We start from the raw sequence: 23,286 nt of genomic DNA, 5'->3' as shown, positions 1-23,286 counted from the left end.
AGCAAAAAGCGCAAAAAGTCGATGGACCACGAGGAGCGAGTGGCCAGAAAGCGGAAAAAGCTGATGCGCAGCTTGAACAACGTAACCAACGAGGAACTGGCCGAGATCCTGACCTTTGTGCACGGCCGGGACGGTTCCACGACGCCCTTGTCGCCCGACAACCAAGGGACAGGCGCCTCCCCTTCAGGGCGCTCTGACGAGTTACTTCGGCTGCTAAGCGAAAAACAGGAGCCAAAGTCGAGCCGCAGAAAGCGTACTGAGCCGACGGAAAAAGCAAGCGAGGTCAGCGCCCACAAGGTTAAGGATTTTGTCGCCGAGCGGCTTGAGGTTAAAGAGTCGCCGTCAATGTTTCGCTTCCCACCCCCGCCTAAGTCGTGCGATTCCAATGCGGAAAAGTCGCGCGACGCTTCGGACGCTGCGCTTTCCGAGTCGTCGCGTACAGCGGACTCCAACTTCTTTGGCGACGACAGCAACACGACTTTTAAGCTCCCAATCGTCAGCAGCCCTTGTAGCGCCGAGGTGTCGCTAGCCTCGGAGCGTGGCGGCGTCAAACAGCAACAAAAACAGCAGCAGCAGCAACAGCGTTCGGCGCGACGCGGCAAGAAGCTAAAGCGTCGCATCAGCTTGACTCGGGTGCCCATCTCGCCATCCAAGCTCGGGGCTTCCCCGCTGCACTTGCGCACGCCCTCGCCGGCCCTGGTGTGCCGGGACAGCCCCGACACTGTGAACCTGGTAGCCGAGTCCCTGCTGGAACTGTCGCGGAGTCACGACGCCGATGTTGAAACGCCGCAGGCTGTTGTGACTGTTGTTAAGAACAACGTCAGAAGCGAAGATGACTTTGTTGCCAGCAAGGAGAATGTAAGAGTTGCCGATCTCGCTCAGAATCAGTCGACACGCAAGGTGAGTGGGGTTCTGAAGGGCGTTTTAAGTGGTTATTGTTTTTTGGGGCTTTGATTTTTCCCTCAGTAAAATCTGGTGTCTTGATTTAACCATAAAACCTGCTGACCATCTTCTTAATATATATTTATACAAGTACAACTTTAGTTTTGGACTCAGAATTACAAATAAAGTAAACAATCTCTATTCCACCGTTCTAAGCTTTTAAATCATGTTAGCTAGTTATACACTTCATTTAACTTGTTTCCCCTTTTCTTCTTGTTTTATCTATTCACTCAATTTTGTTGTTTGGATTTCCATTCTTTATCTTTTACTGAACGACGCGGATGGTCCTTTTTATTCGTTCGTTCGTCACCCCCGAAAAATATATTGGAGTTTACTCTTTCTCGTATATTTTTGCTACGCAGAGGTCACAGTGGTGTCAATAGGTCTTGGAAAAACATGATCAGTAAATCAGACTTTTAAATTAACAGGAACATAAAAACCGCGACCGAAAAACCTCTGATTCCGCCAAGGAAGTTACACCCTCTTCAGAAAAGAAGTCTAATAAGAAAAAGGTAACAAAGCGAAACACAATGTAAGAACGAAAACGATGCCAATTTTTTTGTCAAAATCAAAATTTAAATCGCTGTAAAAATGCAGCAAATTTTTAACGTTGTGCTGTAGGCTTGCTTTATTCCGCAGTATAGCTAATTGCTATTAGAACCAAATTATATTCGCTTTGTTTTTTATTTAATACACATTATTGTGTCGGAGGAATACTAATGCCTCTTTCTGACATTGTGTAATAAATTAGCGAAGATATTTGAAAGGTTTGGCGTTTCATTTTGACATTTTTCTGATTTTTATATTTATAATTGCAGCACAAGAAACGAAAAGACATTCTCGATAAGCTGGACATTTCCAAGTTCCTATCTAAGGTCCATTACGAATGATCGAACTTGCGTTTTGCCATGTGCGTCTTACAGAAGTCCAGCTAACCATTGTCGATTTTAGAGAATAACTTAATCTATTTCTTCTTCACTGCTATAGGTTTTCTTGTAATATTTTCTTGTAATATTTTCTTGTAGTATTTTCCTGTAATGTTTTCTTGTAATGTTTTCCTGTAATGTTTTCTTCTTGTAATGTTTTCCTGTAATGTACGCCAGTGTTTCTTTGTTTGTTGCGACTCCACTGAAGGTTTTGTGGACTAGAAAATATCCAGGGATGACGACACAAAATTAACTAGGGCCAAATTTTACTTTGAATATAATGTTCAAATTTGAAAGAGAAACTAACTTGTATAGCCGGCTAAAAAGTTTGGGGTGCCATACACTGGTGGCGGTACCAATCATAATTAATTGATACAAAATGATCGAATGCACTTTAGGAAAACCCGGTTCAGTTGAGATGCAAAACAGAATCAATGTGCGACTCCCTTAGTTGAAGGTGAAATGACGCACCAGGGCATTTTTTTTAGTTTTAGAACCCCTGTTCTACTCTATTTGGCGTAGAAATACCATTCCACCAGCGAAAGACGTATTGAGTAGCGATTTTTTTTCACGAATATGCCACCAGTTTGCCATACGAGTCGAAACAAGGCATATTGCTTGGAATTTTTTCAATTTTTTTGCGAGGGCAACGTGACAGAGTTCAAACGGTGCAATTGGGCTTCGGCCCACCCCAGGCTGCTACTCATTAAGGTGTCTGAACCTTTTTTGTTTGGTAAAATTGTCGCTATTTTTTTTATATCTTGTGCCGTTCTTCTCACATTTGCCGTTTTATTTTCTTCCCTTCGCACTTCAAACAAATAGATCAAAGCCTTAATCTGTGTTGTGATATTTGTAGGTTTTATTATGGAAGTATTTTCCACGTTTAGTAGGACATAGTCTAGGTTGCTCATGTCACTTCCCAAATTTGTATCCCAATTCTTTTTTGTCCTATAGCAGCTTCACAAAAATTACTGCCAATATACGGGTTCTGTAAATAGCTCTTCTGATACTTATCCAGTTTTCAATTCTGTCGTAGCACATAGGGCACTCAGTACATGTGGACTCTTGCAAAAAAACATATATTCATTTACATGCCATGTGTGAACATTAGATGTTCGCTGTGCCACAGTTGGATGATTTCCAAATCTTAAATTTGTGAAAAGTAGGCAAGATCGGCTTTCCCGTCACCGTTTATTATCTGGTTAGCTTGGAATGTAAATATCCGCATTTATCCGATAAGTAAAAAAAATATTATTATCAATATCCTAATTAACCTTATACGAATAAACAGAAACTAATTAGCACTATGGAAAGTTACATCAACCTACTATACAAGTATCAAGTTTTAATTTATAGATATTGTGACTAAAACTAACTTAGCTTACCTTTAAAAATCTATCGACCAGCATAATTCACTACGAAAAGACATAAGGTTCGCATCACCAACGTTGCAAAATAGAACATGACTGTGATTTTTATTATACAATCCAAATAATCCGTGCTCTCTCTTTACAGCTTGATACCTAGACTGAGATCCATAGGGCGCATAAATGTTCGAACCAAATCAAAAGTCCTATTTTCTGCTGCATGCAATGAACTGCCTGTTTATCTCAAAGATAACTTCCTGAAAATGTTCAAAAAACATACCACCTGGCAAAGTTCATTGTTAAGTGTGTCTGTGGTGTAACAAAGGGTGTTTGGCAATGTGGAAAATTGTTAAATGTGTTTGTCAAGCAACTACAACTAGTTGAACAAACATCTTTATTTAATAATATTATTGGTTAACGTACTGATTTTAACTGTACGTAAAAAGGCTGTGAGTTTAATAATAACAATTTATGTGATTTCAGCTTCTATTACTGTCCATCTTTAGTCTTGTATTTTCTTTCTAATACATACACAAATGCAATTCAATCAGCCTCCAGATGCAAGACGGTCACCAGACTTGCATTTTGCTGAAACTTACAAAACTAAAAATTCCACTGCATTTTGTGAATCCTATATTAGAGTAGGCTAAAAGATACCTTGCTGTATAGTCAATGTAACAACGGTTATCTTTTATGCCTTGTTTAACATAAACGAACCTGCAATATTATTTTAATGTTGTTTTAAATGAAGTGTATAGCTCATTTAGAGATTGCTATCTTTTACCAGGCGCGGACCTTGGATTTTTGTTTGGGGTTGGCCATGAAAAAAGTTTACAGATGACGTCAAAAAGTTACGCCAAAACGCGATGTCGTAAAGTAAGATTTAAACACGACGTCATAAAGTTTTTAGGTTATCTTAAGAACCCAACACAGTTTGTTTATGTTGTTAAAGCTTTAGGTAGCAGAGGGGTTACTTTCAATACAAAAGTTATATAACCAAGATGCTATCTGTTCGAGTAAAACTAAACGCCTTTATATTGTTTAAGTTGCCAAAACTTTCATTTTAGATTGTGCGATAAAACGTACGACGCCTTTGGGCTAAAACAGTAAGCTTCTCTACATGAGCGTGTTAGCTGACCCGTGTTAAAAAAGCGTGCGGAATGCCTACAAAAGCGCGGGAAAACGAATTGATCTACATGAAGCACATTATGCGCGTCAAGTACAAAATGGCGGAAACCCAGCGAAGTTAAATCCATGTTAATCGTGAACTCCTAGGCACCAATTATCGGATTTTGTTGATATTCATCATTGATTTGTGGCGATATGTCTATTTTTGTAATCACATCTCTAAAGATACTCTACATGCAGTACTATTTTCAATAAAACTAATTTAAATGGTTAAATTGTGTGGAAACGATAACTGTTAATTCTTTTCTGCAAATAATATTAAGAATACCCATTACCTAATGTGTCCAACGTCCCTATACCTAGTATAGCCTAATATGTACATATATATATTAAAATTTTGGTGAAAATATGTTCAATAGGTAACTGTATATAAGTAGGATGAAATGAATTATAATTTTAACAACAAATCGCAAAGTAAACGCCAACCCAAGAGATAGAAATTTGCTTAACACACTTATTAAGCGACTAACCTACCTCTTACAAGCGTGCTAGACTTAGCGCGCTTTAGCAGACAAAAACCAGTCAGGCGATGCGACGTCGCGTGCGTCATTTTAAGTGTGTCAGACAAGCGCGCTAGCTCACTTAATTTGCTCATGTAGAGAGGCCTAGTGTTTCTCAAACAAAAATGGGTCGCCGACTGCGGTAGTTTTATATGGTTAGATTTGTTGTCATTGGTTTTGAGCAAAATTTATCAAAAAATTGAGAAAATAGCGGAATCAATACGAAGATATGGAACATAGCCTATTTATTAAATTTGAACTTATTAAAGCTATAATTGGGTCGCAGCGAAAAATAGGTTGAGAGACATTATTGAGCTGAAACATGTTTATCAATATGCTCAGACATACAAGAAACGTAATCCAGATCCGAAAAATGTGCATTTATGTAGTGGAAATAGGGAAAAAAACACAGTTTGGGCCTGCCATGGCCACGCGGGATCCTCTGGAGTCACCCCTGCCTGCTATGCAATGAAACTGTGTGGCCTAAAGCTTCTCTTTCCTTGACAGAAAAATAAAGAAAAGAAAGTAACAACGTTTATAGTCAACTCGTTCCTTGCAAATCTAGTTTAAATGATCTAAAGTAGATTACAATACTATTCGGAAAGGTTGGGGTAAAAACGTATATACTGTGGTTTATAGTTCAGTATTTTTCATGGTAACGCTGCTGGTCAAGCTTGAAAAACAACTCTCGGCATTCAGTGGGTTTTAATCACAATTTTCTGTTAAACGAAAGGATCTGTCTGAATCCCAGTGGTAAAAAACAAACGATTCTGGTTTGACATCAATATTAAACTAAGTTTTTAACTTAGTTTAATCTGTTTAAGGAGGACTTATCACAAATCTAATTCAGCCTAGTGCAAGTACCTGTCCACGTTAAGGTTTCTAGCTCATGGGAGGCAGGTATCGGTCAATAAGAGCACACATTATCAATAAAGACCAGCATTTAATGCTTCATTAGCATTTGCGTCTATATTTTTTGCGAGTCAAGCAGGAAAACTCTCGAAGCTACACCACTTTTACGGTGCGTCACAAACGGGAGTCTACTGTAAACCGTTTGCCTACATTTTAGTTCACAAGTTGCGCAATGAGAACTAATCGTTAAAAGCAGACTTAGTTACGAGTGTTTTCTTTGGCCGCGCTTTGACTGTTAGTGTAATCGGCTTTTCGGTTGGAACGAACGGTTTCATTTCGGTTTCAACTATTTCCGGCTTAACCGCTTCTTTCATGTCTTCGGGAACGGTATCGTCCTTAGCAGCAGAAACGGTTGGTTCCTTTACAGCGCTTTGCGAAGCGACCGGGTTGTGCTTGGCGGCTATTTCGTCCATTAGTCGCTGTATGCGCTCGCTGTCGTCCGACTTCACTCGAATCGGCGGGGATTCAAGGCCCAGATTCCCGCCAACGTTTTCGCCGATGTCGGATGATGTTCGACTCGGCGGGCTTTCGAGGTCGCAATTCCCGCGGACGTTTTTGCCGGTGCGCTGTTGCTTGTGATTGTCCGCGGTTTGCTTAGCGCCGCTCCGCTTTCTCGAGCCGTTGTCTTCCCGAAAGTATGACGACGGCGGCGCGAACTCGTTGGGTCGCTGTTCCCGGGGATCCTCCCAGCCCCTGGGGGCCTTTGGCGCCTCGGCTGGTCGCCAGGGCGATTCTGGAAGGAAAAGGGAGGTGTAAACGTCACAAGCAACTGGTTATGTAAATAGCCACACACAGAGTTTTTAAAGGAGGTTTTTTGTTAATCGTCCCGCAATTAATGGCAGGCTTAAACTTTAAAGCACAATTTTTTTGCAGTCTTTTACGCACGCACGCAAGTTTACACACACTTTATCCACACGTGATTTAGTTTTTTCCTCGAATGTTTTGCCACAGTCGGACAACAAAAGTTTATAAGCAAATTTGTACTAGTCAAGGTTTAAGGTTGTCGTACATTCATGACAACGTTAAACAAGGCTAGTGCAATTCTGCTTTTCAGAATTTATGAAAGTCAGTCACATTGTATTGAGCCTTAAACTTAGACTACATGAAATTAGTTCGACTGACAGGCAAAGAAACACCGGCCTACTGTAACGTATCAAGATAGCCACTACTAACCCTTGTCTTTGTCCCATTCACGAAGTTTAAAAGGTAGTTTAGGGGATGGTGGTTTTACTGGAGTTGTTTCCACCGGTTGAATCTCCTCTAGCTTTTCTTCCTCCTTTTTCTAAAAATAAATAGTTTTTTTTTTAATAAATAACCCAGTAGTAACAAAGCCCCAAAAGACAATTTCACGAAATGCTAATCAAAAACGCTTAAGGTTGGACATCTCAAAAATATGTTGCTGCCGGTCCAACATTGATTTATTATTAGGAGCGATAATAGACTATATCTTTATCAAATCAAAAGCATCACAATTTCTAACTAACTTTAATACTCTTTGGCATTAACACACACTAAGGCCACGGCAGTGATTGTCAAGAGGTGGTTCGTTCATTACGACCCTTAACAAAAGTTGTGATTTCGTACTAGAACAAACGAGAAAAGAAATAAAAAGATTAATGGGGTTTTGAAAGGCTCTTATAGCCTCGGATAACGCTAGAGGTTCCGGTAATCCGGTTACGTATAGACGACATAGAATAAAATTGTGTGACAACTCACTTTAAAAAACAACCGGTAAAAAAACGGGGAATTAATTTCACATACAATCGCATCTTTACCTTCAAAACATCGAAGAACTTAAGACAGCAGACTAAATAAAGCTTTAAACTTTATCCTCACCAGTTGGACAGGTTCAAGCAACGAAGCCGGGATGTCTTTTCCTTCTTTCTGAAGTTTCTTGATTCGGCGTTGGCGAACTTTTTCGAGACGGGCTTCTAAAGCAGTCTGGAAATAAGCAAACACAACATCTTGTTGTTTGTAATACATGAATAGAAATACACATGTAAATCAAATTTGTATTTTCGCTGTAACTAGGTGGAAGTGACAGATCTGAGTTCAAAAATCATCTTTCCAAATGCCACTTTATTAAATAAGTGCGAAACGGCTTTTTGAGCCCAATGCGTCACGTCTCCTTTTAAATTAAAAGTTTTGCAAATTAAATCCTAACAAACACTTTTTTCGCCTGCTTCTTGAATATTATTACATTAATTACATAAACACTCTGGGTTTGTCCCTGATTAAAAGTTTTTGTAATAAGTTTAAAATGACTGAAAATCCAAAAAGGTCGAGTAATTCGACATCATCTCGATGAAGACTGAAGATTAATTGAAGATAATACTAGTTCGTATCGAAACGTCTTAATCGAGATGATGTCGATCTACTCGACCTTTTTGCCGTTATAAGTTGCTTTAAAAACGCGTTTTAACAACAAAGTGGTTACGGAAAGTTTTTACGGCCCGCAAAACTTTGTTAGGTTGGTTTTGGGGACTAGTAAAAGTTGCCTGACGTCAGACACACCTAGTGTAGCTCGAACGGCACTAATTTTTCATAGTTTTTCAAAAGTTCTAATGATGCGCTAATACTAGAGTAATTGTGTTTAAAAATATTTAAATTTTTAATTTTTTTTCCGGATTTTTTTCCAGCTGTTAAATTGAGATTGTTACGAAACAGTCGAAGTCAAACAATGGAATTTTAACATGTTGAAAGTTTTTTGAATTATTTTGCAGTTTTATTGACCTGTGTGATACTTTAGGATTGTAGTAATTTTTCAAATCCAAAGGTACAAATGGGGTAAGATACGATGTTCTACGTTTTTGGATTTGTCATCGATTTTCTGTCAGGAACTGTTTGTAAGTAATCAGCATTTTAGGTAAAATAGGATTTTACACGCCTTTGAATTGAAGGGATTATTAAGAATGCTGATTGATGCACTGCTTAATTGAAATACTTCGAAATAGTTCATAAAATATTCACGCGTTTATTACCGCTTATCAATCTGAAATTTAACGAAAAGTTAGATAAAGCTGATAAAACCATTACCTAAAACGTCTTGTCGTTTTATAAAAAGCTATATCTTCGCCAACAGGATAAATAGATAGTACAGAATGTAACATACTTATAGTTACCTATTATTATTGCATTTTTAGTCGTAGCAATTCAAACAAAATGGTTATCCAAATTTGGCAGACAATAAACGTTTTGCAAGCATAGCTGTTTGGCAATCCGCTAGTCACCGCACAAACTAGCTAAATTTGGCACCGAACGATAATGAATTAAGAGTTATTCGAAACAGACTTGGACAACTAGATTTATTTTATCTTTTTAAAATTAGATTAGAATTAAAATTAGAGCATTTTAATTTTTCCAATTTAGATTAGAATTAGAATTAGATCGTTTTGAGATTTCTCAAATTAGATTAGAATTAGGATTACCGAATTCCTAAAAATTCAAATTTCAACTAGAATCACATTTCATTATTTACAACCAATTTAAATTTTAATCGCAATTTATTCTTGTGTGTGCTAATGTTTATGCCTTTTTATGCTTTTTATACTGCAAAAAAAATGTAAAAAATTCCAACCGAAAAAAATTCATTTTAATTCTTTGTTTGAACTGAGAGCTAAAAATGCCGTTGGACAAAGTAGCATTTTTAGTCAAATCCGAATTAGATTAGAATTAGAATTATAGCACACAATAAATTTACAAATTAGATTGGAAATAATACCTACTTCCGTATGGGATTTGATATTCGTACTTCGTATTACTACAACCTCAAATCAGTTTGCTCCAAAATATCAGTGCTATAATGACTAAGTCAATGACTTAACTTGACTAAGTTACTGTTTTCAAATGACTTGACTTGACTTAAATTATGGCTCACAATCGGACGAGTTTATCAATTTTAATAGTTTATCTGAATGGAAGATGACCTGCTCTAATAATGACTTGTATTGGGACTTGACTTGCTACATTTTGAAAAGACTTAACTTGGACTTAAGTTATTTCACAAATGACTTGACAGGGACTGGAGTATTTTCAAAATGTTTTGTTTACAACACTGTTTAATATTAAGACCTTCTTGCCATCATCTTGTGAGCTGCGAAAATGGACGGAGGTAATGAGCGATTTTCTAGTAACCACAGGCACACTTCGCGCAAAAGATGAGTGGTGGCTACAAAAGTGGGCGCAGCGCAGACGATTTCAGCGAATGGTTTTCAGCGTGAATTGGGAAAAAGTGATTGAGATCCTCAAAAGGATGCCCAAAGAAGAAGTGGAGGGGTGCAAGACTCTAATAGTAAGAGAATGGGATCTGTATTATATCGAGGAAATTAAATGGCAACTGCAAGTAAAGGCTAAGGGACCTTTTTCAGCTGAGCAGCAAGCAATGAAGGACGTGCAAAGTTAAGCAAGTCGCCATGAAGGCAGATAAAGCACTTTAGAAGTCCCTCGCACTTTTAGAAGCAAATGCGTTTACTGAAGTCCTGTGACTCTGAACCGCAGACAATTATTGCACGTTGCAAATCAATTTCTAATCAACTTTTTTTAAAGTCTGTGCCTACACTCACTTCTGTCGTTTCGTTTAAACATGGCCAAGATAGTGATCAATTGTAGTGAGTAGTGACAGATGTTATTAAACACCTGTTCGGTTAAAATACATCTATATATAAAGAAGAATGACGATGACACCAAACACATTTCAAATTAGTTTGATAAAAGAGCGTAAAAAAATAATCAAAACTTAGAAACGCTTTTACCCCAACTTTGGTACATATTGCATAACAGCATCATTAGTTGCATTTCAACTACTTCTATATTTTTATGCATGTTTTTTATGGAATAAATTGTTCCCAATTCTCAACAGCAAGACGTTTAAAATTATATGTATAAACAAATATGTTTCAGTAACACTATTTTTTTAACACAAACAACTTACAGTTTCTTTAGCTTTCTTTTCTTTAAGAACGTGCTTTTGTTTCTCAGTGTCTTCTCTCAGCTTGTTAAGTCGTTGCATTTGCTCCTGTCTTTTCTCTTGTTCGCCAGAGAATGCATAATAACCAACACCGTACTCTCGATTTTCTGAAAACGAAAACAGTAAATGGCAATTGAAAAACAATTTAGCTAACAAGCTGTTTTTATATCATTTCAATTTCTAACAACATTCTATTTTTCTTTCGTGATATAAATATAAGTTTCCTTGCTGCCGAAAAACTTTTTTTTGATTAAACATTGACTAATAATCGTTTAATTTAATAGCAGCCTAGCTTTTATACAAAACAATTATTTTTGTTTATGTTAACACTGCTCAAACCAAGAATATGTTTACTGACGATTTGTCTTTACCAATTTGATAGCAACTTATTTTTTTTTACAAGAAAAACAGATTTTAATTTTATTTCTTGTACTGTTTCAAGCTAAAGGTATATATATTAAGCAATTTCTAAGAAGTATTTACAGTCCACAGTTTACAGCAGGGGTGGCCAACCAGTCAGCAACCAAAAGCGGCTGTGTTAACCGCAAAGAGCCAAACCCTACGCATGGGCAGAAATAACTATTAAAAACGCTGTTTTTTTGCTGACCTGCACAAATACTGTATTTGTGCTCATCCCAAATTTATTTTGAATGTTACGCGCCAAAATGAACATGAAAAATTTACTAGACATTACCACTGTCATGTGTATTAAACAGGTAGTATTTAGCGGGTCAGGTATGATATTCTTCAGTGGGAAGCTTGCAAAAGTCAAAGTAAATTGGTGACATATTAAATGAAGTTGAATTATAATCTAAAAAAAAATATGCAATACCACATGAGTCAAAGAACAGCATGGGACTCGCCAGCCGCGTGTTGGCCACCCCTGGTTTACAGTTTTACTTACCACCAAACCTGACATTCTCGAAGTGAACTGGTCCTTGCTCTGTTTCCATCGACGCCTCTTCTTCCCATTTTTTTCGTTCCTCTTCTCTTCGCATGTCATCCGACATAAGAGTCCGCTGCACGAGTTTAATTTAAAAGAATGAAAAGACATTTTAAGTTGGGATTGTATTTTCTGGTAGAAATTGTTAACCAATGATCCCTGGGTTACAAACCTACCCATCACTGGCATATCATGACTCACTTGTCGTTTTTTTCAAAAAATGAAATATTTAGTAACAAAAGCTACATCGCGCATTAGTTTTAACCAAGTAGAGTAATTGCCATCAGGAAACCCTTCTTACTAGTGTTAACACAAAAATATGGTAATGGGCCAGTAAGTTGTGACCTGGTGTTAATTAGCCTCATTAATTGTTAATTTAGTAATGTCGATAGTATTTTTTAACTGAATAATTTAACTGAATTTTGTTTTATGTCAGACAAAGTTTTTGTGTGTAAACTTTTTCGTCAAAAAGGTTGGCTGTTGCTGTTACAGAGCTTGGATAAAACAACCAAACTCATACATCTGGCATTAAGAGAATTACAAATAACTGGTAGAGTTCTTGTAAACAGCCTTAAAAACACCTTTTCAGAAGTTGTTGATGAGGACAACTTTTCGTCTATTTTTTCCAACTTGGGGAGATCTTTTTTCAAACAGGTCCTTGTCCTTCCTAGTGCATCAACATAATCAACCCTGAAAAAAGAAATCAGTTGAATAAATTATCTTAGATTAAACAATCCAAAAAAAAATCAAATTAAACAGGACTAGACATGATAAATAAACCTACGATACATACAAACAATTGGTATATAATAAAGTGAGCTGTCATATAATAGTGAGTGGTGACAAACATCACTGAGTAATGTGTTCTCGTGCTTCAAGATATTTTCTATCACATATTTTTAAAGGAAATTTGGTCTATTTTGTATAATGGTGCAATTTAACAAAAATTTTATAAAAAGAAGAAGCAAAGTTTGCCAACAAATAGTCCTATATTTAAAAAAACTTTGCAATGCCCATGAATTTTTTTTTACCACTGTTCCTTGGCATCATTGATAGTCTTTTTCACTTCTGTACCCATTGAAACATTAACTTCAGGCTTAATGGATGACTCTCCTGTGAAAAAAGTAGTTTGTGGTGAATTATACGACAATATAAAAAAAAATTCAAGTTTATAAAGTAACCTTGCTCTCTTTTACTTCTCCAAGAATCAATGGACTTTTGTTCGAAATCAACTAAAAACAGCTGAAACACAAAACCTTGCATTAAAATATTTATTAATAAAAAAAAAAATAAAATAAACCATATGAATGAGAAATGTTGGTAATATAAGTTTAAAAAAAAACTTAATATGTTTTGGTAAATTAATATGTTTTTGTAAATGCAGCTTGTTTTTTGGTAAACTTACAAACAATAGTGAAAAATGATTTTGTAACATAAAAAAATATACCTAATTAAAGTTTTTAAAAAATATTTTTAGTATTCCAACCTGGTTAGTTTCATCATCTGGAATCACATTTCCAGATGTCATTTTGTCATACATTTTGGCTTTTGCTTCCAAAATAGTTCTGTGGAAACAGAAAAAAGGAATAAGCAAGTGCATTCCAGTCTACAGTTGAACTCGAGTACATAATGAAAAAATACAATCAAAATAATTACTGAACATCAGACAAACAGTGTCAAAGTAAAACTTTGAAAAAATTCCTTTTTTTTCCATTTCTGTAACCGAAGCATTTAAAATAAACAAAGAATATCATGAACATCCTAAATGTTACATTTCTCCGTGTGTATTTTTAGTTTAATTACTCAACAAATGTGTGGGCAAAGTTTGAATGTGGTGCATTATTTAAATAACATGCTAAAAAATGCAAAACATTTTCGAAGGTTATACATAGCTCACTAGAGCAATGTAATATTTTGGGGAGAAAGCCTTTTGCCCAAAAAAGTTTAGCCAAGTTATTTAAAAATAGTGACTTAAGAGCAAGTCAAGTGTTTGACTGATGTCATACTGGAGTACTGGACCAGTCTGAAAAGTATGGCAAAATCTAGTGGGTGCCAGTCGAAAAAATCCTAGTGACTGGGTGAAAAAAATGGAATATGCACTTGCCATACCTTCCGCAGTGGATAATAACAAGTGTTGCTTACTGTACTTTGCTTAGTTTGTCCACCTCTTCTTCATTGTATTCCAAATCTCTTTTGTTTCTTTCTTCCACGCCAACATTTGTTTTCATCCATGCTAATGGTTTCTTTTTAATGCCTTCATAGATTATTGAGGGTGAGTACCAGTATTTTTATTGGCAGACATCACTGTTATAGAATAATTACCTGTTTTATCTTTTGTTGGAATGTAACTTGTTGTTGATTTTGACTTTTCATTTTTAAATTCCTGCTGTTTTTTAACTAATTCGGCTTTTAAGTTCAACATTTTGTCTTCATTTATTTTGAACTCTACCCAACTAATGTAATGTAATGGAAGGGGAATACCCATAAAATCCCCTTGGCTTAAATACAACGACAAAACGTTAAATTTACGAAAATTTACCGTAATCATATTTTATATAGGCAACATAGCGCAAAATTTTGTAAGATAGGTATGTATATTATTTACTAATCTGATTAATATTATTAAATAAATATGTATAACCTGTTTATGAACTTTTATGCAAAAACTGAATGTTGCGAACATGTGTTTGTTTGGTTAGGCCTCAGTGCTCATTCGATTTGATGCATGGGTAACTAGGCAAAGAGGCAGCAAACTTTTTATTAAATAATGTTTGACGATCTTTGAATATTCCAAAAATGGCCAATAGTAGCGAAAAACGAGTGCAAGATGTTGGTTTGGACGCTAATCTCGACGAAATAATGGAGCACATAGGTTGGATCAGTACTTTCACAGTACGAAGTTACGTTATAATGTTTCTGGTTATTGTGTTTGGAGCGATGAACATTGCGAGTTCCGTTTTCATTGCAGCAACCATGCCTCATCATTGTTATGTGTCAAATGAACTTCAACATAATATATCACAGGTACGCAAAACGTAATGTTTTATTATCAACCAAGAGTAGCCGCTAACCAGTAACCTACTGCTTAAAATTTTGCCTTTTATTTTGAGTTAAGTTATTGCAAACGATTTTTGTTCAGGGTAGTTAGGAGTACTTACTGCACTACTTTTATAGAATTTATTGCAAAGAAAATCTTATATAAGGGGTAGAAACTGTCCTATAAAATACTTAGTAGTAAATTTATTTAACCTGTCCCAATAATTGGCGCTGGTCTAGAATCCTACCACAGCACTCATTAAATTATTACAGCAACATAAAATGTTTGGATTATGATGCAGGTTAGCGTTAGGGTGTAGGTGGTCAAATATTATTATTTTAAAGCGGTTGGTGCTTTATTGCTTAGCTGCGACATGGTTAAGTTAAAAGGGGGAGCACAGCATGAACACGCGTTTATAAATGTACAATGGCGAAATAGGATAAAGGAGATCTGCATGCTTTGATGAATGTGGATGCACATCGGTAGGTTCGCTACAATTTAATAGTAATATGCTTAACCCACCCAAACGCTAACCCACATCCCAACCAAATTTTGCAAATAATGTCCTTTGTGGTAGGATTTTAGACCAGTTCAATTTGTTGATATATAATCATGTTTTGACTGGATTAGATTGTTATATTTAGGTATGTAGCCTGAACTGGACAGATTATCAGACCAATCTTGCACAACCAAAAGGAGATAAAAAACAATCCCAATGCTCAAGGTCAGTTTTACTCATAATTGCGGAAAATCTATTCGATTGATCTTTAAAATTCTAATAACATTTCACATATTTCTTCGATATCTTGTATATTGATAAAGTCAAGCATGTTGGTAAAATATTGGCCGTAACTCGCACTTTCTGAAAATTTTGCCAATACTTACAAACAACATTTGTCTAAAAGTAGTACTCTGTTAATATGCCCATTGTTTCAATTTAATGCTAATTTCATTAAAATATAAGCCAGAAAGAAATATATATATATATCTGTACTGTTTTTTTGGTTTGAACAATGTATTTTCAGTAAATTATTCCTTGGCATCATTAATAGTAAAAAAAAGAAAAAAAAAAGTGTGATAAAAGATGAAGTTTTAAGATACCTTTACGGCACATAATAAACCGCAAATGCTCAAGCATTAAATTTTACAGTTAGTGTTTTCTGGTATGTTTCTTATAGCTGATAAGCTGACTGTTTTGATTGGTTCAATTAAAGTGCTGTGATAATAAATTGCCTAATTAGTACATACAATTAATAAAAACTTGATTTTTACTCATATAAAGACTTAAATATGAAGTAATATTGTCTGAAATCCGGGACATAAATAAAGTTGAATTGTAATCAACTTTGTAACTTAAAAATTAACATATTGATGCTATTTATGTGCTTAATTGTTGCTGTTCAAAGTTTACAATTTTGACTTTTTGTGTGCATAAATGGTTACTCTTCTGTAGGTATAAGCCAGATGAATTGCTGTCAGTCAACTGTTCATATTGGCTGAACGGTGGAAACATAAGCAATATAACACAGGAAAAATGTTCAAGCTGGTCATATGACCAAAGCGTATTCCAATCAACCATTGTGTCCAAGTTTGACCTGGTTTGCAGTGACAGTTGGATGTTAAATATATCCAACTTTCTTTTGATGGTTGGCATTTTCTTTGGTGCCTTAATCTGTGGAATCAGTGCTGACAAGTACGTGTAAATATCTCTGCATAACTAAATATTAAAATAGGTCTTCTGTCAAGTATATATATAGGACAATGCCATGACCGTTTAAAGTCAAATATATTTATAATATAAGTAAACAAAGAAATAACTATGCTTTATTGTAACATATGTTTTTGGTACACTAGACATTGATACATTCTCACCAAATAGCGTTCTTGCTATTTCAGTAAATCAAGGCTACTAATGGAACAACAGAGAGAATTTTATTATATTTAAAATTGTTTTTACACTATTCACAACTGTAGCGATTTTTTGGTTATGTTGAGGAACTTATGGTAGTATCCTATTTTCGTTGAATAAGTAACAAAACCTAAAGTCGCTAAGTGAGTTCTATCCGGGTAATTATAAATTCTATTCTGTCCTTAGGAATAATCAAACAACACAAATGTATCTCTTAAGTATATATTGGGTTAAGTGTAAAAGATGAGCGTTAATAACTATCACAAACAAGAGTTAGCATTAATATCGGCATTACACAAATCTACTTACAATATTATTGTCAAATCATAACATGTTACTGCAATAACCACGAATCAAATCTGGCCTATTAGAACCGAATCGTTCTCAAATATATAGCACAAAATGCAATACAATTTAGCAAAGTCATCACGCTAACAATTCTATTTCTGGCCAAGTTGGTAATTTAAAAACACAAAAAAGTCCATCAGTCGTTCAAAGACCTGCAGACTAGGCCAGCAGGAATTTGCTAAGATAAACAGTACACGGGACTGGGCACCCACTTATCTCGCCCGAGTGGCCATCGCTTCGGGCAGCGAATGTCGCTTGCACGCACAGGCTACATTAACATTGTATGCTCTAAATGACCGAAATAAAGTCGTGGTAATGTACACCTGAAAAAGATAGAAAGAAACAGACAATAACTACATTAATTTCGAAATACAAAAACACTTAAGAATTATCGCCGTCTTAAAACCTATTTAACAATTCGTAATAATTCCTAATGATAGTGGAACTTTGAGATTATATGCTTATGGCAATTAACAAATTTAGGTGTTTACTGTGTTGATAAACACGTAACACAACAAATACTTGTATAAATTACTTGTTTAATATGAAAAAAGCTACACTCCAATATGTACATTTTTAGAATAACATATTTTGTTATTTCCAGATGGGGAAGAAAGATTACTTTTTCTGTAGTCCTTATTATGCTTCCGACAGCTGCTGTTTTAAGTTCCCTCTTCAACAACTTTTGGATCTATGCAGTTTCACGCATGTTTGTTGGCTTCAGTGGGATTGGTCTTTGCGTGTCAGGCTATGTGTATGGTAAGCAATTGATTTCTTTATATGGACCATAATTTTTTTATTTGTAATTCAAACCAAATGTAAATGTTTACCAAATGAATTACCATGGAGCACCAGGTTGTATTGAATGAATAGTAAATGGTGTATTTAGTCCTTGAATAGCATATTGTCCAGTCGAAAAACTAGCTTGTTTTCTGGGTTGAACTCCAGTAGTAAAATCTTTAGCTTCATTGTGCAAACTCAAACAATCAAATTGGTTTAAATTATTTTCAACCTACTAAAACTTTTATTGATGCGCTGTTTTAACATGGTTGTTTGTCTGTGTTTTTTACCTGAATGTGAAATCATTTGCAGGTTCATTTGCAGGTTAGTAAACCTACCAAAATCTGATAAACATAAATGTTGATAAACTGAACTAGGTACCGGTAGTTCGCATTCCAATTAAAAAGTCTTTCAGAAACTTAACCTAATTTAAGTTTTTTCTGTTGTTATTCCTAAATTATGCAGTAACCAAAAAACAAGCATTGCATAGTTTTGTTGTTGTTCTAGCAATGGAAACAATTGGTCTGAAATACAGAGTCGTGCTTGGGCAGACAATGCAAACAACCTTTCCTGTGGGATTTATGATCCTCGCCCTGTGTGCCTATTTCGAACGCAGATGGTTTTACCTTAACCTTATTGTTTCGCTGCCAGTGGTTATCTTGTTTCTGTTGTATATTTGGTAAGCTAACAGTTTTTTAAGCAGTGTAGAAATAAATTTAATTTCAGTTTAATTTGTTGTGTAGCTTTTTATGGTATTATCTTACTATGCATTTTTTATTCTCGTTTCTTAACGTAAAAGTGTTGTTTTTGCACTCATCTGCATCTAAACGAAAAAACAACCTAATGATATTGGTTGGTTGTGAAGTTATCTAATTGTTAAAGTTATTAATGTCTGCCTTTTAACAATTTAATAATTTAAAAAGGCATGAGTGATACAAAGAGAATTTTGCTGTAATATCATAATTTTTTTCGTTACTCATTAATAAATATTTATTTATAAGGCAATGTGAAGAGTCTCCCAGATGGCTCTTGTCGAAGAACAAGCCACAGAAAGCACACCAAGTTTTGACAAAAATGGCAACAGTTAATGGAAAGACTTTGGACGATTTTTTTGCCGACAAAGTAGATAAACTTCAATCACCACTTGTGAGCAATACCCATATAGTGTTTATATAATAGTATTTATATTCATATAATGTTTATATGAGTCATTGCTGATACTTTAAATTTTAAATATACTATGATTAAAAGATATATAAGATATTCCATGTTTAAAAGTGGCTGTCCTATTCAACACCATTATTTTCTTTACTAAAATTCGACTTAAATGTTTAGGTAAAATTAAAACATTCAAGTGAAACATTTCAAGTGGAACAAGTAACTACCTAATGCAAATTGCTTGTCGAATAAATTGCCCACACCTGTAAAAAATTGTAATGCCTGTTTTTAATAATTCACCACTCTTATCATTCCAGGTTGATGAAGCTAAAGATATCAAGCGTGACACTGAACCCCAATCCAAAAACTCCACCCTCGATTTGTTCCGTAATACAACGTTACTGAAAATCTCAATGGTACTATTTTACAACTGGTTCGCGGTCACCTGTATCTACTACGGTTTAACAATGAATGCCACAACATTAGCCGGAAATCCGTTCCTTAACTTCTTCTTAGTTGGACTGATAGAGATTCCGGCCAACTATGGAGCGGTGTTTGTCATTGCTCTGTGGGGAAGAAGACCCACATTGTTGCTGTGTAATATGTTTTGTGGCATCAGTTTGGTCTCCATGATGTTTGTGGGTGAAGGTAATTTTGTTTTTTAAGTTTTGATTCTTTTATCTCAAAGCAGTTTCCAACCTTTTACTCTTGTAGCTCCATTTTTCATTTTTTTTTAATTTGATTTAATACTGCATTCTTATCATTGTGCACAAAAAAAAAAATACTAAAAACACAATGGCTCGCACAGGAGGTTTAACATCCTATTCAAATAGATACAAAATTATTTAATGTTATTAAAGCAAAAACAGCATCAGTGTAAGTTAAATATCTTTTGCACTTACAGGAGAATACCTATAATGACAATGCAGTAATAGCAACTGCCGTAAAACTAAGCTCAATTTTAAGGTGCCATTTGCTCAGTGACCTTTCTCCTCAAGCCATTAAATACTTACACAATGAAATTAGTCATAAAACACTTACACTGAAATAGGCTCGGTTAACATCCAATACAACAGGGCCATCTCTTCACTTGATAACTTGTATTTCTTGTATCAAATAATTATTAGCATTTCTTTGTTAATTTTTTTCTGAGTTATACGGCATTGGTCATTCATTCATGAAAAAATCGTAATTCATCAAAAAGATTCTTTATTTGCCATAAGTATTTTTTTGTTTTTTATCACTTGCTTCTACTTTCCAACGTTATATTCAATACATGTAGCAAATGTTTAGTATTTAAATTATTTTTAAATTAATTACATTTTGGGATAAAGGCCATCAAATTGGTTTGTTGGTATTCAAATACTGCATTTGCCCAAACTTTTTATTTAATGTGTTTTGTTTAACAGATCAAACAGGAGCAAACCTAACTTTGTTTCTGATTGGAAAATTTTGTTCCACTGCCACATTCAGTTGCATTTATCTCTATTCAACTGAACTCTATCCAACCCCATTGAGGTATGACGGTAAATTAAATAGGGTTGTTATATGTTTTATTTAAGTGTTACAACAGAACATTTGCAGTGGGTAACAAAAACTGCACAAAAAATGGATTTTCGGCGCCAAAAATCGGCTGCTACCTCGTGCTGGATAAAACATAAATCGCTGTACATTTCAGCGGCCCAGGTAAAAACAAAAATCGGTCGAGAACATCTAAACTACAACCTCTTCATTGTCTTGTACCCCTGTTTTATTGGGTTGACCTTTTAGGTCAATCGGTGATAAACATTTTCTGCTGACACGAGCTTTAGTTGGACATTTTTTTGTTTTAGGGGAAATGGGGTTGGTCTTTGCTCTGCTTGTGCCAGATTAGGCGGAATGGCTTCCCAGCTGATTATCATGACTTCCACAGTGAACCCCCATCTTCCTTATGTTGTGTTCGGCGCCATTTCTATTTTAGCAGGTCGGTTGTTTTGAAATTTACTGAACCGAAATGGCTACAAAATGTGTAAGTGCGATAAATAGTAATATCGACTAAAAAGTATGATAGCTAGAGGTTCCTGAAAAGACATAGTTAATTTTAAAAACTATAACCAATATTAGGTGCGAAAAGATTTTATTCCAAAAGTCGCCATTGCTATAAAAAAAACAAATTAATAAACTTAAACCTACAGGTGTATTGTAGTTACATTGTTAAGTCAAATTCTGATTTAAAGCTAAGGATCTCCTGACTGTTATTTTAAAAGTAGAAAAAACGTTTGGTTGCAAATCATGGCTAAACTGCCCAAATTAATTTGGTATTGCATCGGAACCGACTACCGATACCAACCTTGTATCGGATGATTGCTGATAACATCATTATTATATTTGAAATGCAGGTGCATTGATCATAATACTTCCAGAAACCAAAGGAACCAAGTTGCCAGAGACCGTTGAAGATACTGAATGCCTCTACAATAATCGTCAGCTATCTCTTGTAAAACAATTCTTCCCTGTAAGCCATTGTCATTGTGCCTAATATTTTTGTTAATTAAACGCAGTTTAAGTGCTTTCCTCGTATGACATCCCTTTATTGGGTACGTCTATTATTATCACTGTATCTAATAAAAAATACTGCCAGGTATAAGTGATTCCTTCACGAAAAATAAGATGTTGTCAGTTATGACCTGGAATTTTTTTACTATTTATTGCGAGTAGAATGGTGCAAATATTTCATAACATATGATGTTCAAGGACTCAGTTTTAAAACCTTCTCAAGTACTGATTGATTTTTTCGTACTCTTGTGCTTATTTTTAAATTAAACACGACCTCCTGTAGTTAATGTACAGTGTTAATTGCCATGTTCTTTATCATATTGTGCATTAAACAGCGTACGATGCGTTTGTTTGTTTTTAATCATTACCAAAAGTTTCAAATACTCGTCGCAACCCTTCTGTAAAATGAAACTAAGTTATTCATCGAAAACGAAAGTCAATAACACGCAAAACGTAAAGTCAATGACACCCAAGTTAATGCTTGTAAGCCTTTTTTTTGTTTTTTATGTTTCGTATTAAAATAAAATTTCTAAAGGTGTTTTTTGCGATGTATTTATAACTGGTATCAATAAATAGCAAAGCTAACTTAGTTTTCCACATAGGCTTTTTGATATCGAAAAAAACCTCGAGTTGCAGGGGTGTTCTCCTTAAAGTTATTTGCGTGAACTTCTCTGAAAGCAAACAAATTGTTATTGTGCGTATACAATACCATATGAAAAATTTAATTATTTTCACCCTAGTCCGATCTTTAATATTACAAATTCTCATTTTTCATGACTGATCCAGTGATCCCTCATGCAAAAAAAAAAACTTTCATCCTGTACGTTGTTGGCTTAAACCTTTTTACCACCCGGTACTCTGTACTTAATTCTTTACGCGCGAACCATATTTTCCGCAGATTCCCAGAGAGGTTACAATCTCTTTGCTTAGCCTTTTTGCAACCAGTTAAATAAGATTATTCGACTACTCACAACAATCCAAGGGGATTCTAGAACAACGAATCCAGAATATCTACTAGTATGTTTTATTATATTTTTTGGGGCTATAATATGCCCTCTATAGTGAGCGCAATCATTCGCAAAACACTTATGTATATTATGATAAAAATGATCTTCCAGATGTTTAATATTCGAAACAACTGCCAATTGGAGCGCTATGCATAGCAAGTTAGCAAAGCAAAACAAAAACGTTGAACAACTATAAGGTTTATTTCAAAACTTTGCCAATATAGTGAGTATACCACGGTGCAACACAAAGAACATCCTCAGTGATTCAGTACATTTTTAAAACATAATTGTTGATCAGTTTAACTTACAAACATGATCTGTTACGCAGTAAACAATGTTACTGCTGGCTACTGCCAGGACTGCATTTCATAAATTATGCTCATTAAAGATTCACGTCATGGTATATTTTGGCCGACATCCTACGCCAAAATGTGGCAATAGATACACCAAAAGCAGCTATTTTTATTTGTAAATTTACTAGGCCAGTGATATTTTCAACCAAATGATGTGACGGGCATGGTTTGGGGCAAATCATTTCATGCCAAAGGTCTTTGGCGGGACGGCACTAGAATGCCATTGGAGGTACTGTCAGCCCTGATTGCATTCCACTGCCTTGAGACAGAGATCTTTGGCATAAAATGCTTGCACAAAATCACGCCAGTAACGTCATTTTGGTGTAGGATTTCAGTGGAAAAAAAGTTTGGCGTAAATCTTTTGCGGCTACAAATTATGGAATGCAGTCAGGCTGTCAGCAAAGCATAACCAATA

The 23,286-nt window shown here is 35.4% G+C and overlaps 2 protein-coding genes across 2 annotated transcripts; one reads left to right on the top strand and one right to left on the bottom strand.

Moving 5' to 3' along the window:
• Window positions 1-5,830: 5,830 nt before the first annotated feature.
• Window positions 5,831-14,189, bottom strand: LOC146138673 (coiled-coil domain-containing protein 174-like). Its single transcript, XM_083394062.1, has 11 exons — window positions 14,067-14,189; window positions 13,887-13,998; window positions 13,231-13,309; window positions 12,926-12,986; window positions 12,776-12,857; window positions 12,326-12,434; window positions 11,706-11,820; window positions 10,766-10,908; window positions 7,672-7,776; window positions 7,009-7,117; window positions 5,831-6,568 (listed from the first exon to the last, which is right to left on the bottom strand). Exons 1-11 carry the CDS (start codon window positions 14,164-14,166, stop codon window positions 6,015-6,017), a joined length of 1,569 nt encoding a protein of 522 aa, XP_083250188.1. The 5' UTR covers window positions 14,167-14,189; the 3' UTR covers window positions 5,831-6,014.
• Window positions 14,190-14,494: 305 nt separating this feature from the next.
• On the top strand, window positions 14,495-21,857 carry LOC146138672 (organic cation transporter protein-like). Its single transcript, XM_083394061.1, has 10 exons — window positions 14,495-14,768; window positions 15,426-15,505; window positions 16,235-16,474; window positions 17,643-17,797; window positions 18,326-18,497; window positions 18,820-18,964; window positions 19,294-19,624; window positions 20,386-20,494; window positions 20,809-20,939; window positions 21,355-21,857. The coding sequence occupies exons 1-10, from the start codon at window positions 14,541-14,543 to the stop codon at window positions 21,492-21,494; spliced, it is 1,731 nt and encodes a 576-aa protein (XP_083250187.1). The 5' UTR covers window positions 14,495-14,540; the 3' UTR covers window positions 21,495-21,857.
• Window positions 21,858-23,286: the final 1,429 nt, after the last annotated feature.

This window comes from Ascidiella aspersa, chromosome 7 (assembly GCF_963924565.1).
Source record: "Ascidiella aspersa chromosome 7, kaAscAspe10.2, whole genome shotgun sequence".
Lineage (NCBI taxonomy): Eukaryota > Metazoa > Chordata > Ascidiacea > Phlebobranchia > Ascidiidae > Ascidiella > Ascidiella aspersa.
The sequence above is the reverse complement of the archived record's forward strand: the minus strand, read 5'-3'. Positions and strand labels throughout refer to the sequence as shown.